The sequence below is a fragment of the Stylophora pistillata genome, chromosome 11 (assembly GCF_964205215.1).
Source record: "Stylophora pistillata chromosome 11, jaStyPist1.2, whole genome shotgun sequence".
NCBI lineage: Eukaryota > Metazoa > Cnidaria > Anthozoa > Scleractinia > Pocilloporidae > Stylophora > Stylophora pistillata.
In genome coordinates this window covers 9,733,163-9,747,116 of record NC_142529.1, presented here as the reverse complement: position 1 = coordinate 9,747,116, position 13,954 = coordinate 9,733,163, and the positions used below count along the sequence as shown (strand labels likewise).

Genomic DNA, 13,954 nt, shown 5'->3' with positions numbered 1-13,954 from the left:
CGAAACGCACAACCATGGGCCGCTACACTCCGAAATATCCGCGGCTGAATGAGGGATTACCTGACTGGTTTACAGAGCAGAGAAGGCAAGGTAAGTTCTTTTTACGTGATCGCAAATTTCAACAACATTTCGACGAGTTTGTTTACCAATCGTGGGAATGGGCTATTCTGATTGGTTAGTTTTGAAATTATCAAAACACTTTCGCAAGATCTATACATTCGTTCAAAACTTGCAGAATCTCTAACACTCTAGACGGCACAGAAGATGAAACAGCAGAACTAGGGGATGAGGAGGAGATGGACGACGAATTCGACGCCGACACTGAGGACGAACAGTAAGCCGTATTTACTACGCGCCGAAAACAACAAACCGCTCCTTTGGAAGCCACCACATAAATAAACTCAATTAATTTCAACTTGTTTTGCTAGTTATTTCTGCATGCAACATCTCGACTTATAGACGATTATATCTATGTTTCCTTTAAATTTGCTGTTTCGGAAAAATTATGTTTGGAAAAACACTCGGCTAGAAGCCGAGAACCCTTCTCTAGCTCAAATTTTCGAGATTTTGGTAGTTTTGTGAAAAAATCGGTCGGCTTATAGATGAATAAATTCGGTATATTGCAATTTCTCAATCAATTTATCAGGTAGTTTTCACTGGAATTCCCTCAGTCGTCCTCTAATGTCAGAGAACTAAATAAAAATCTCTCTCCTTTATACTTCATTCTACAAATTCGATAAAATTTGATCAAACTGTTACACTAGGCAACAAACTCGAGTTTATTCATAGCATTTGTAGACAGAAACTTCTCTTATTTTTTATTTTCTCTAATTACGATCACAGAGAGGAGAGAGGCTGCCTTAAAATATCTCCAAGAAAAGGCTTAAAATGGTATTTGGGCTTGTGTAACCCTGGAGGCACAGGAAGAGCTTTCTGCAAATTTAGATTTAGTAAATGTTTTTAGTTCTCGATTGTGATTTGTCTTTCTGGCGGGAAACACCCCTTAAGCTTGAAAATGCTGGAAATGGCATTTGCTTGACTATCGCTTTCCTAATTTTCTTAGGGGTTGGAGTGGGGGGGTGCCCACTATTTTTATCAGCCTTCTCTACTGACTTGTCATTATTAGTACTGTTCTTTTCAAGAAGTGAGACTTGCTAGAGTTTCTCTGAGGAAAGGCAATTTTTGGTAATGTCAAAATGTTTAACCCATTTTGCTCCCAGGGGCTTTGCCCCCTGGACCCCCAACAGGGCTCTGCCCGTGTACCCCGCTGGGGACCTGGGCGGCCCCTAACCCCTTACCTGTGAGGGGGCCTCCGGCTACTTTCAAAATATCTCCACCTACTTCAAATCTTATTGACAGCCCTGGAATTTCCTATCAGTAAAATCGCTGTCGCTGAATGACTCATAACCTGCATCAAATTTTGCCTGCAGCCACAACTTAAATGTCTTTTCTTCCACATAAATACGCTTATGGTTCCTCAGCCACGCTTTCTTATATTCCCCTCTGTCTTCAACCTTTCGTTTCCGCCCTGAGTTCATGCGTTTACCGCCATGTCCGGATCCTCCGCTAGACGCCATTTTAATTTGTGAATGCAACTTGAAAAAGTCAGGATGACTTTTTCAAGTTTCGATCAGCTACACGAGCATGCGCAGACCATGACCGTGTCCCTTTAACCAACCCTCCATTATGCGCAAAGGGTTCTGGGATCGCCCGGGGTAAACAATTGCAAAAACATGCAAGTTGCTACAAAGAAATGGTGGAAACTTGTTTTGACGTAAAAAAAAAAGATTTTGGAGGGAGTTCAGCACCATTTTTTTGCATCCACTTTATCAGAAAAGGGTGAGAGCAATGTTGATAGGGGGGAAGTGTAAGGTTTTGTTGAAATAACCGTGAAATATGTGATAAAAAGTACTGATAAAGTTCCCTCCTTACATAAGGTTTATTGTGAAATCGACATTTGGTAATGATCTTAAAATATTCCAAAGCTAGGTATAAATCAAAGGAAATTACCTAATAAAGAGGTTTTAGTTGTAAATAAGTGTGTACAGTCTACTTCTGGTTTATTTCTAAGCTCGTAAATGCAAACATTATTGGAAGTATGCCCCATGGCAATCATTGTGCTATGTGGGGTTGTGACAATGACCAAAGGTACCCAGAAAGGCAAAAGATTTATCCTCGCATTGGGATATTAAGATTCTACTCACCCAAGAATAAAAAAGATGTTTTGTCATGGGCCAGAGCTATTAATCCTGTTCAATTTAAGGTTAACATGGGCAGGGCTCGACACAAACTTTTCAACTTACTAGCCAAGTGGCTAGTGTCATCTTAGATGTTACGACAATTTCAGGTTGTTTACTAGCCAAACTGGCTTCTGTAAATTGAAAACCACTAGCCAAAACTGAATTTCTACTAGTCTGTGGCTGTGGGCTACCGTTAGTGTTGAGCCCTAATGAGTACATAGGTTTGTTCAAATCATATTGCACAAGGTTATAGAACGGCCGAATGTCCTACACCAACATTGTACATGAAAGAGCATGATTTTGAAAGTAAATCTAAGAGACCTCCCCCAAAGATCAGATCTACACAGATCAAGGAAAGACAGTCAAGGAAGAGAAAGCAAAGTAGTAACAAAAACCAAGTTGCAGTTGAGAATGAGCCCCATCTGGAGGATGAGTCTTTATTACAAGGAAGCACTGCTGATACAAATGCTAGTTTTCTTGTTGACACAACTACACAGACAGAAAGTACAAGTCAAGTGAAAGAGAAGAGAAAATATTTCATTTTGGGAAAAACTGTGCCCGAGATGTTGAAATTGAATAAACAATCTCAAGGTCATATTTAGGTTGAATGGACATCTTTTTCCTTCGCTCCGACGAAGGGCTAACGCTCGAAACGTCAGCTTTTGTAATCGTTACGGTGGCCAACTTACCACTTCAACTTTGTTGATATATCTAAATTATTATCTTTTTTCTTAACCAAACTAACTTACTCGAATGATCGACATTAACAGTAACCAACCAGCCACACAAACTAATAGAAATTCAGTTGTGGCTTGTGGTTTTTTATTTCCACCAGCTAGTTTGGCTGGTAAACAAACTGATATTGTCGTAACATCTAAGTTCACTAGCCACTTGGCTAGTGAGTCGAAAAGTTAGTGTCAAACCCTGCTATTCACCAGTAAAAGGCAGAAAAAACTCTAACCAGGCAAGCAAAACTTTTTTATTTAAACAAGCAACAACTCATTCTTACAGCTGTACTTTGCAATCTGCACAGAGGGCTGGGATTTATAAGTTTCTGTTACACTTTCTTGCAAAAAGTGACCAGAGTTGTCACTCATGAGTGGTACATCCAGTTATTTATTAGCATGTGTTCATGTGTCATTATGATTGTCCTTTTTCAGGGGAATGAAAAATTAGATGAAAATCAGAGAAGTCCAGAAGATTTGTCAAAGTTAATAGAAGAACTGGAGTCTGAACATTATATTTTGCAAGGTGATAAAGTAAAGGTGTGTATCAACTATTTGGTTTGATGTGATACAAAGGGAAATTTACTATAATGTACAGTAACAACTTAAGCTGTACTTAAAAAGACCTTTAGTTGTCCAATTAGTTGGATTGGTTTCGTTTGCCATAACAGTGAAAAAGGAAAGAGTGCGAGTGAATGTCTTGAACATATTGACCTCATTTCCATTAGCCTCTTTTTGCTTTGGAACACCTAGGTTTAGGATAAGACTTCTCTAAATTAGCCGAGTTGCTAGCATCCTCGGAGACCCAGGGGCTGTGAGTCGAATTCAAGTGATGGTAGAAGAGCCCCTAGGGACATTGTCTTAGAAGACTAGTTCCAAACGGTTGCAGTCGTTCTGGCATCTGTTTGGTGCCAGAAAATCTGTCTTTTTCTTCCCAATCAAAGTGAAGTGTGCTTTAGAGTCCTTTCGTGTATTTTAGCGCAGACATATACGAGAAGCTCAGTTCCTCGCCATGTTTGTTTGGGCCGTGCGACGGAGATTTGCTCGAGGTGAAAAGTTTCAGTTTCAGCACACAATGTAAGAGAAATCGATCAGATTGTCTGCAAAAGTCTCGCTGGAAATTATACTGAATACTTTCACAGGTATCACAAGAGAACGTGTTTAAAAGTTTGCGAGGTTCATCTAAAACACGATGGTTGCAGGCGTTGATATGTCGCTTTAAACGAACGAGATGTCAGCTTAAATCTTTCTAGATTCTTTGTTTAATATGCTGTGACTGAAACTTTGCCAATCCTGTAAAGTTATTTCGTCGCATGGGCCACGCAGGTATGTCGAGCAACTGGTGCTTACGCTTACTTAGCTTTGTGTGCACGCCAAAATCTAATCTTCGCTTTGTAGTAAAGTCTTTCACAATATGGCCACGGTTGCAGAGTTCGTGGACGACCTCCAACAAGCGTTAGAGAAAGCTTAGCTTTTTCCGGTTAGCTAATTAAAATCTGAACAAAAACTTATCGTGAGAAGGAGAGATGTTTTCGGCCAGTTACCGAAGGGGTTTGGAAAGAGCTTAATCTTTCCACTGCTGCCCAGTAGAGTGTTCAAATTCTTGAACACGGATTCTCTTCAAGTCCCTTGGTCATTGTCATTTCACCTCTTTTGTCCATTGTTGAAGACCAGGTTAAGTACCTTTGATCATTGGGAATCGATGCTGCTTTCATTGGGGAAAACAAAACCAAAGACCAAGAAATATCGGATGGAAAGGGTGGGTTTGCTTTATTGTAAATGTCAGCTTAGTACAGGATCATCTACTCACATCTAATAAACAAAAGTTTCCACGTTTATTTATTTTTTTTTTTCTCAAGCCAAATGGAAAAGTTCGCATCTGCATAGACCTAGTCCAACTCAACAAAAGTGTTAAGAGAGAGATCCATTCAATCTATTCCGTAGATGAAAGCCTAGCAAAGCTGAGTAAAAGAAGAGTCTTAGCAACTCAACGCTAACAGTGGATTTTGGCAACTCCCTCTCGACAAGGAGTCCCACCTACTTACAACCTTCATCACGCCATGCGGTCGTTACTGTTTTAATCGTCTTCCCTTTGGGATCACCTCAGCCCTGGAGGTCATCCGGCGCACCATGACTAGTATCCTGGGGGACCTCAAGGGAGTCATATGCCATATTGATGACACCCTTGTACACGCGGCAACACAAGCAGAGCATGATGAACGACTGAGAACTGTCCTTAAGCGGCTACAGGTAGCCAGAGTGACGCTCAACAAGAAATGTGAGTTTTCTAAGCGTTCTGTAAAATTCCTGGGACATATTATCGACGAACAAGGCATCCGTCCAGACCTGGCCAAAACTGAAGCTATACGCAATTTCCCAGTCCCACAGAAAGTCAACGACCTCCAACGCTTCATGGGAATGGTCAATCAAATGGCAAAGTTTATACCAAACGTGGCCAATCTCAAGGAACCACTACGACAACTCCTAAAGAAAGAGAACATGTGGAAATGGGATAAAGCCCAACAGCAGTCATTTGAAGGAATCAAGAATGAACTGACATCTGGAACAAGCCTTGTCCACTACGACCCAAGTCGTCCTAGAGTCATCTCAAGCGATGCCTCTAACTTTGGACTTGGGGCTGTTCTTCTACAGCTCCAAGAGGACGGTACCAGGAAGCCGGTGTACTATGCATCTAGATCCCTCTCAGAAACTGAAAAAAGGTATGCAGTCATTGAGAAAGAGGCCCTGGCTATGACATGGGCTTGTGACAAGTTTTCCGACAACATACTCGGAATGAAGTTTACAGTGGAAACCGGCCACAAGCGGTTAGTACCCCTTTGCACTTCAACTGATCTCTCCAAAATGCCACCACGCATCTTAAGACTCAGGAAACGTCTCATGAAGTACGAACTCGACGTCGTATATGTACCCGGCAAGGAACAAATTACCGCAGAGACATTGTCACGTGCTCCTATCAAGAGGAATGTAAATGAGAACATAGATCTTGTGGAGGAAGTGGAAAGCTTCACACAACAGATCGTAGCAGGGCTTCCGGAAACGCGTAAGAGGCTGCAAGATATCACTGAAGCCCAAGACCAGGATGAAGTATGCAGGATGATCAAGAAGTACTGCCTAGAACGATGGCCGGCTTACATGCCAAATTCTACAATACTCCGAAATGTTTTACGTGCGCTAAGAACAGACCAGTACCCAAGGAGCCCCTGATGCCATCGTCATTCCCATCCAGGCCATGGGAAAGACTAGCCGCTGATCTCTTCGATCTAAAGGGAAAGAAACATCTTATTGTAGTCGACTACTACTCAAGGTGGACTGAAGTTAAAGCACTTCCAAGTGAATTGTCCGAGTCAGTAATCAAAGCCCTGAAAGAAATATTTTCAACTCATGGAATTCCAGACTTACTGGTGTCCGATAACGGCCCACAGTTTGCTTGTAAGTCCTTCCAACTGTTTGCAAGTAACTACGGGCTCACTCATATTACTAGCTCGCCAACGTATGCAAGAGGAAATGGCGAAGTAGAGAGAGCGGTACGTACTGTCAAGGATATCCTGAAAAAGAACGGTGATCCCTATCTCGGTCTTCTAGCATACCGAACAGCACCTCTTCCCAATGGCCTGGCGCCATGCGAACTTCTGATGAACCGCCAACTCCGCACCCAGTTACCAACCTTCCCTGACAATCTACAATCAAACCTACGACTGAAAGACCTGGCAAAACTAGATGCAAGAGGAACTTTACCGCAGCAACTGGAAAAGCAATCATGACCGCAGATACAAGGCAAAAGACATAGCAGAACTTCAGAGCAGAGAGAAGTTTGGATTCGCGATCAAGATCGAATGGGAAGAGTCCTAGCAGCATCTTCATCACCGCGATCCTACATAGTTGAAACAGACAAGGGAACACAGCTTCGAAGGAACAGGGCAGCCCTAGTTTCAGCAGATACCTGTAAAAAGACACCCGACAACCAACCAGAAGCTAACGTTGAGACAGAAATGCTGAGGAAAAAATCAAAAGTGCCCGCCAGCAAAGACCTGACCACAGCTGCGACCAAGCCTTCTGAGAGCTGTTACAAAGCTGAACCAGACACCCCGAAAGTGCAGATGACGCTCTCAGGAAGAGTAGTGAAACCGCCGAAGAGACTTATTCAGGACACTTGAACGTTGAACATTGCTTTTGCTTACAGTAGACCCTTATACTGTTTGATATGTCGTTTATAATTGTTTGTTTGATGACTGTAAAATCTTTAAGGGGAGGTGTAGTATGGTATCCCTGTATATTATGTGTACGTATGTCACGTAACTAGCACATGGAGAGAGATCCGCCATCTTGATTAAAAGAAGACCTGTCGTTCTGTTGACATTTATATTTGCTTCTTCCTATAATATTACATCAGCCAACTCTTTCCATTCACGCACTGCCTTAGGTGAGTAGTGTTGATGTTTCCAAATCCCTTTCAACATATCCTTAGCCTCCTCTAATTGCCGCGCCGCCTTAACAGTATCCGAAAAGGCAAGCTCTAGTCAGTGAGCAATACAGTGTACCTTGATCAGGTGTGGAACATCTCGTTTCAGCAGCGCGTAAACTCCACCCACGTCTCCAACCATTACAGAGGCACCATCAGAGCCTAGGGCAACAGCTTTTTCTTTCCAATTTTCACAGATGTCAGTCATAGCACTGTTAACAGCTTCAGTAATATCTGTTGCTTTAGCTTCAGAGCAGGATTTGAGCCCTACAAATGTAGACTGCTTCTCCATCTTTCAAAAAGCGAACATACACATCTTCAACCTCATGAACACCCACATCTGTAGCACTGTCGGTCATGACACTTAAGAAATGTGCCTTTTGTATTTGCTTCCCAAGTTCACACTTTAACTCTTCTGATATTGCCATGATAAAATTTTTGCAAGCCTTGTCAGTTCTGCAAGTTTGCCGAAGCTAAATACCATGCTTCTGTAAGTTGACAGAGCTGAGGGTACGTTGTGAATGGCATCTCCAGTTTCGCTACGAAATATGCAAAGTCAAACAGCTTTTCTAACTTTGAAACGGCTTCTTCGTTTAAATGTCTTAAGGCTCGAGGAATACTGTAGCTGCTTCTTGTGGATTGGCTGCAATACGAACACAATCTTCAGCCCTATTATGACCAGCAGATCCCGCATGGCTCCTAAGAGATTCTAAGCGAAAATTAGAACAGCCACTTGACACGAAAGCTGATGAGGAATCAGACAGATTCTTTTTTTCTTCACACCACGTGCAAAACATTGCTCCATCTCAGTGAACAACCCATGGAAAGTCGGATTTCCACGATTGCTGGAATTTGCGCCTTGGCGGTGGAAGTGTTAGACTTACACCTTCTTCAGCAGGTCTCTTCTTTTTGGAGCTATCGTCTTTGCCTTTTTCTTTTTTACCACCGGTAAAAAATCCTCTAATATCCGTTATGGAATTTTGTGAAAAACAAAACAGAGCGAATTTACATCTGAGACGGCTTGAAACATGGTCCACATACCTTCTGTCTTGCTCGACTGGTTCAATTAAACGCAGCAAACAATTTATAGAAATATGTTTCTGTCTTTGTCACGAACCTGGGACAAAGGAAAAATTCTGATTCCCCATGAGAAATTTTTCTTTGTCCCACACTCGTGATAAAGACAGAAAACATATTTCTATATTTCTTTACCGAGCTCAAAACTTACCATCTTTTTTATTCTTCACAAAATAATTTGTTATCTCAATGAATTGCACCAGTGTTAATTTTGTTCGATGGCCTTATATTTTCCTCACATCAATTCTCTCAGGCTGACAGATGACAAAGAAAAATGCAGCGATTTTCCTTGGAAGAATATTAAGACCCCGAGATGTCATTGTAAAAGCTGTTGAGACTTCTTCACTGACAGGTGCCTAGAAAACTGTCGGCGAAATTCGACTGCTAAAAACAGCTGATTTAAAAGTTGAAGGAATTAAATATTTCTCATCTAATTATTTCTGTGGTGTTAAGGTTTGTCAGTAAGCATACAATGACAAGTCACCCTGTGTTGTCACGCTAAATGAAATGTTATCCCTTTACAGTGCCGCACGATTTTGCACTTGATTTTAGTGGGAAGCTCTTGTTTAGTTCAAGTAATTTCGTCACAAAAAGAAAATGCTTTCTTGTCGGTCAAATATTTCTTTCAACATAATAACATGTTCAGCTACCCATTTATGTGCCACAGAGCGGAAAGAAATCGGACATAAATTTGCATGCGTGCCCGGCAACACGATAGGCCTATAATTAAATTCCAAGAAAAATGTTTGAGTTTGTCTTCCTTGAGAAGAGAAAAACTAGTACGGTCAGTTTTAATTTGTTTACTAGCCAAACTGGCTAGTGGAAATCGAAAACCACTAGCCAAAACTGAATTTCTACTAGTCTGTGGCTTGTGGGCTACCGTTAGTGTTGAGCCCTGATGAGGAATGCATCTTCCTGTCTTTTGACTGAGTGATCTGGTTCTAGCCCCTCTCAATCCCACCATGCGATGACCTAAATTTCTGAGCTAAATAAAGTTTAATTGTCTATGAGGAATGATTCAAAACTCTGACATGGGAACCAAGAGAGGGTTATCTTGATTTCAATAAATCTGTAATCAAGATCAGGCGCACTGTTCTGATCAAACAAGATCAATGAGGCAGGGTCATTGTCAAATGAATGGCTTCATTGCAATTGGCTCTCGTTGCTCAAGGTTTTTACAAGTGCGTATTTTAACTTAACTTGTTTGTCAAAGGATGCGACGGTTGCTTGCTTTCTATGATCATGCAAAAGATAAAACCAAAATATGATACGGTCGTTCTGTATTTCAAGAACCGGCAAGTATCGAGCGAATGTAAGATTGATACTTCAGACTGTGTGTAGCAGAATGATAAACAAACAGTAGTCTAAAGCTTTCCCTGGAACATTAAATGGATAGCTTTTTTTAAAAAACTGATAAGCAAACCGTTTCAATGTTTTTGCTAAAGCATTAAATAGATCCAAATTCTTTTAAATGGATGCAAATTTTTTCAAACAGATGAGAAAACCGCCTAAACCTTTTGGCAAAAGCGTTAAAAGGATGCAAATTTTTTTAAAGGGATAAGCAAACTGCTTAAATGTTTTGGCTAAAGTATTAAAGGGATGCAAATTTTTTTAAATAGATAAGCAAACCAATTAAACGCTTTCATGACCTGTTTAAACGGATTTAAACGGATAGTTAAAATGCATGGTTTTGCAGTTAAAACTGAAAGGTGTTAGTGTCCGTTTTCCCTTGTGGGGTCACAATTGGAAATCCAGGAGAAAACAATTTTGGCTCAAAGTTTCTAATGGCTTTTAGAGTCTTAGGAGGTGCTTTATTTGAATGGCAATGCAAGTGTAGTTCAAATATTTTATGGCAATCAACAAAGGCAACTAAAAATGGAACAAGGTTGTGAATATTTGAACCAAAGAAAATTGGAACTATATCAGTGAAAAACAACTGTTCATGAGTGTTTTATTAAAGAAAAATATGACTTTTTGTATTCTTACATGACACATTCTAGGAACCAAATAAGGCTTCAAAGGGTCCCTTTTACTGTGAGCTATGCAAAAAAAAGTTGGCGGATTTAGAAAGGTGTCAAGAACATGTGAGAACTGAGGAGCACAAGAGAGCAGAGAAGGTGAGAAACATGATTGTGTTCTCTTACCAGAGACATGTACACAGTTGATCAGGTGTATGTTGTGGAATCAAATCTATTTAAGATGAAAAGATCTGAGTACAAAATCAGAAGGGTGAAGGTTGGAATCCTGTCTAGCCACCACATCACACCATGGAAGAAAGATTTGCAATTTTTTCCTCCATTTTTAGAGAAAGTTTAGAATCTACATGTACCATCTCTGTCTCCATTCAGGATAGTTACAATGTAGCTGGTGATAAAGAACTTCCCATAAGACCATGACACTCTTGATGGCTAAATTGAGCTGTTGTAACTTTGGTGTTTAACTGTGACTCTGGGTTAGAATGTCATCTGTTGAATCCCCTGTAAAATTAGGACTTGTGACAATGGCCTGATACAACCAAAAAGACAAGCAAGAAGTCTTACAAAAGTGAGGCAAATTGCATTAAAAAGCTTTGAAACACGAAGGATCGGGCTTGTTTGGATTAGTCAAAACACTTGACTAGTTAGTGATGTGTGACTCCAGTCCAAGAGAAACTGGTGCCTAATGTGTGGGAACTCTGTAGCCTTAAGCTATCAAACAACACTGTACAGTCCAGTACCAGTAAGAGTGCCTAAGCCTCTCAGTTGATGGAATTTTAATTCTTCACTGGAAAGTCAGATTTATCCTGACCTAAATTTGTAACAAACATTGGACATCTTTCTTGAGCACTGAAATTTTCAACCTGTTTGTTTTTTGTTTGTAGACCAAAGGAGAGCTTCTGTCGCTCACATGGACTAGTCCCCTACCTTCCAAACATCAAACTTTGGCTCTGAGCAAGCTTCTTGACTCTGTTTTCCTGCATCATGGATTGTCCCTTGAAAAAGATCTACCCTTAAGGGGTGAGGTAGCAAAAGATGTCCATGAGACTGTGTGCACTGAGTTTCCAGGTAATGTTCATGTTGATCTAAACTTTGTTATATACTGTTCGTTTCTTTGTTTTTACTTCATTCACTACCTTTCAAAGTTTTGCTTGAACAAGTATCTGGTACCATGTTAATGACTGTGTGTTGTTTAACAGCTGGTTAATGACTGTGCATTATTTTCTGTCTTCCATTATCTCATTATATTTGCATAGTAAGTAACAGTAGTTTTGACTATGAGTCTGCAGCTGTAGGTGTTGATCCCTCACACATACAGTGAATTTATTAACCAGGGCTCAACACTAACTTTTCAACTAACTAGCCAAGTGCCTAGTGACATCTTAGATGTTACAACAATGTCACTTTGTTTACTAGCCAAACTGGCTTCTGGAAATCGAAAACCACAAGACAAAACTGATTTTCTTCTAGTCTGTGGCTAGTGGGCTACTGTTAGTGTTAAGCCCTGTATTTATTAACCCCTTAAACTCTAAGTGACCAGCATGTAATTTCTCCCCACAATGAACTCCCTGAACCAGACATTAAGGTCATGAAAATAAAGGAAATAATCACCAACTGAAGAAACTCTTGATTGCTAGACAAAAAAATTCTCCTTGTCAGAACCATAGGAAATGTACAGAGAACAGTATGGAGAATATGCACACTGATGCTGGGGTGTAAAGGGTTAAATCTTCAATTTACTTTTATACTTTATTTTGAACTCTTTTCTAATAGAATATAAAGTGTTGCCTTATGGATCTTCCCTCACTGGATTTGGTCTGAAGGACAGTGATGTGAATCTTGATCTTGTCATTCCAGATGGGGTAGTGTTTTCATTGCTTTCTTGGGTTATGTATCAGTATGGGAGCTGGCAAGGGCCATTTAACTTTGCTAGTTACTTTGCAAGGTTTTTTGTGCTACAGTGTGCACTCAAAAACTCAGGATGCATGAAGTCATTTAACAGCTGTTTGCAGCAAGGTTGCCAGGCAAAAGCACAAAAGTGCACATGACAACTCCAAAAGATATTGTAGGCAATTTCCTGTCAGGGTTCCTTGACCTTGGGATTTCCTGGAAATCTGAGAAAACTTGACTGTGAAAGAGGAAGAGGTGTAGCAGGTTTCAAGAGTTTATATTGTTGGCAGGACTGAATTTTGAATCTAAACTTGATGGAAAACAAGAAAAAAATGAACAAAGTGACCCTAATGAATAACAAAAAAAGCAAAAAATGACAGCAAATTACAAGTGACCTAAAGAAAAATTGTTTACAATGTAATATTCTATTGTTTTGTTCCTCTCATATTCACTTGCATGTCAGTATTCATCTCCTATATGGTCCATATTTGTTTGTTTCACATCACTGATTAATGCGCACCCATGCATCTCACCATCCTACAGTATATATATTACTGAATGTTGTGTAGAAATTGTAAAGAGAAGTTTACATTCAAATCAAAAGTGGGATTATTAACCCTAATAGGGTGAAAGAAAGCCTTGATTACTATACAGATACAGAACATTCCCTTTAAATTTCAGGAGAAAAGCAGCAATGAATTAACCACATCTGAAGTATTCTTTGTAGCTATAATGTTGCTGGTAATAATATATATATATATATTTTTTAATATTTTAACTTACAGCTCATACTGCCAAATGTTCTCATGCCAATTTTGGAGCTAATAACAAAAGACGGTGAGGCAAAATTCCCACATTGTTTGTTTGTGGTAGCTGTCTTTTTTTTGTTTGTTTTTGACCAAGCTGGCTGTGGACATTGTATTGTGCTCTTAGGCAAGAAATTAACTGTCACTTTACTCTTACAGTACCTCTCTTTACCCCAGGGTTTTAAATGGGTACCAGCAAATTTAATGCTGGGGGGTTAAACCCTGCAATGGAAGTGAGTAGCATTCCATCCAGGAGGGGAGTAGAAATACTCCTAGTCACTTCATGCTATGGAAACTGGAGTTAAGCAGGGCTTGACACTAACTTTTCAAATTACTAGCCAAGAGGCTAGTGTCATCTTAGATGTTTTTAGATGTTACAACAATTTCAGTTTGTTTACTTGCCAAACTGGCTAGTGGAAATTGAAAACCACTAGCCAAAACTGAATTTCTGCCTAAGTCTGTGGCTAGTCGGCTACCGTAAGTGTCAAGCCCTGGTTAAGGGCTGGCCTTATGGGCCACTTGACTCATAAACAAACTTTACCCTTTTTTGACCTCTCAGCCAATCAGATGCAAAACTAAACCTAAGTATGCCATGTTTACTTGTGTTTTCCCACACTTTAGGCAGGTGTTTTGTTTTAACTTTGAGTTTCCATTGGCTCAGTCTGTAGGGTATATTCCTTTATTCTGATTGCCCTTTGTGATTTCTTTGGTTTGGCTTCTACAATCCTCCATCAAAAAGCATCCTACCTTTACACTAATC

General features: G+C 40.2%; 1 protein-coding gene and 1 pseudogene across 2 annotated transcripts in view; one reads left to right on the top strand and one right to left on the bottom strand.

Moving 5' to 3' along the window:
• LOC111335409 (terminal uridylyltransferase 4-like) overlaps positions 1-13,954 on the top strand; it is a 60,324-nt gene that overhangs the window by 2,996 nt on the left and 43,374 nt on the right. Inside the window, exons 2-6 of one of the 2 annotated variants that reach the window (XM_088738470.1) lie at positions 3,401-3,505; positions 10,523-10,639; positions 11,383-11,566; positions 12,272-12,360; positions 13,174-13,225. In XM_088738470.1, coding sequence (XP_088594596.1) covers positions 3,401-3,505; positions 10,523-10,639; positions 11,383-11,566; positions 12,272-12,360; positions 13,174-13,225 — 547 coding nt within the window. The remainder of the gene's footprint in view (positions 1-3,400; positions 3,506-10,522; positions 10,640-11,382; positions 11,567-12,271; positions 12,361-13,173; positions 13,226-13,954) is intronic. The other variant, XM_088738471.1, reaches the window with a different exon arrangement.
• On the bottom strand, positions 7,360-8,408 carry LOC148719946 (zinc finger protein 862-like; annotated as a pseudogene).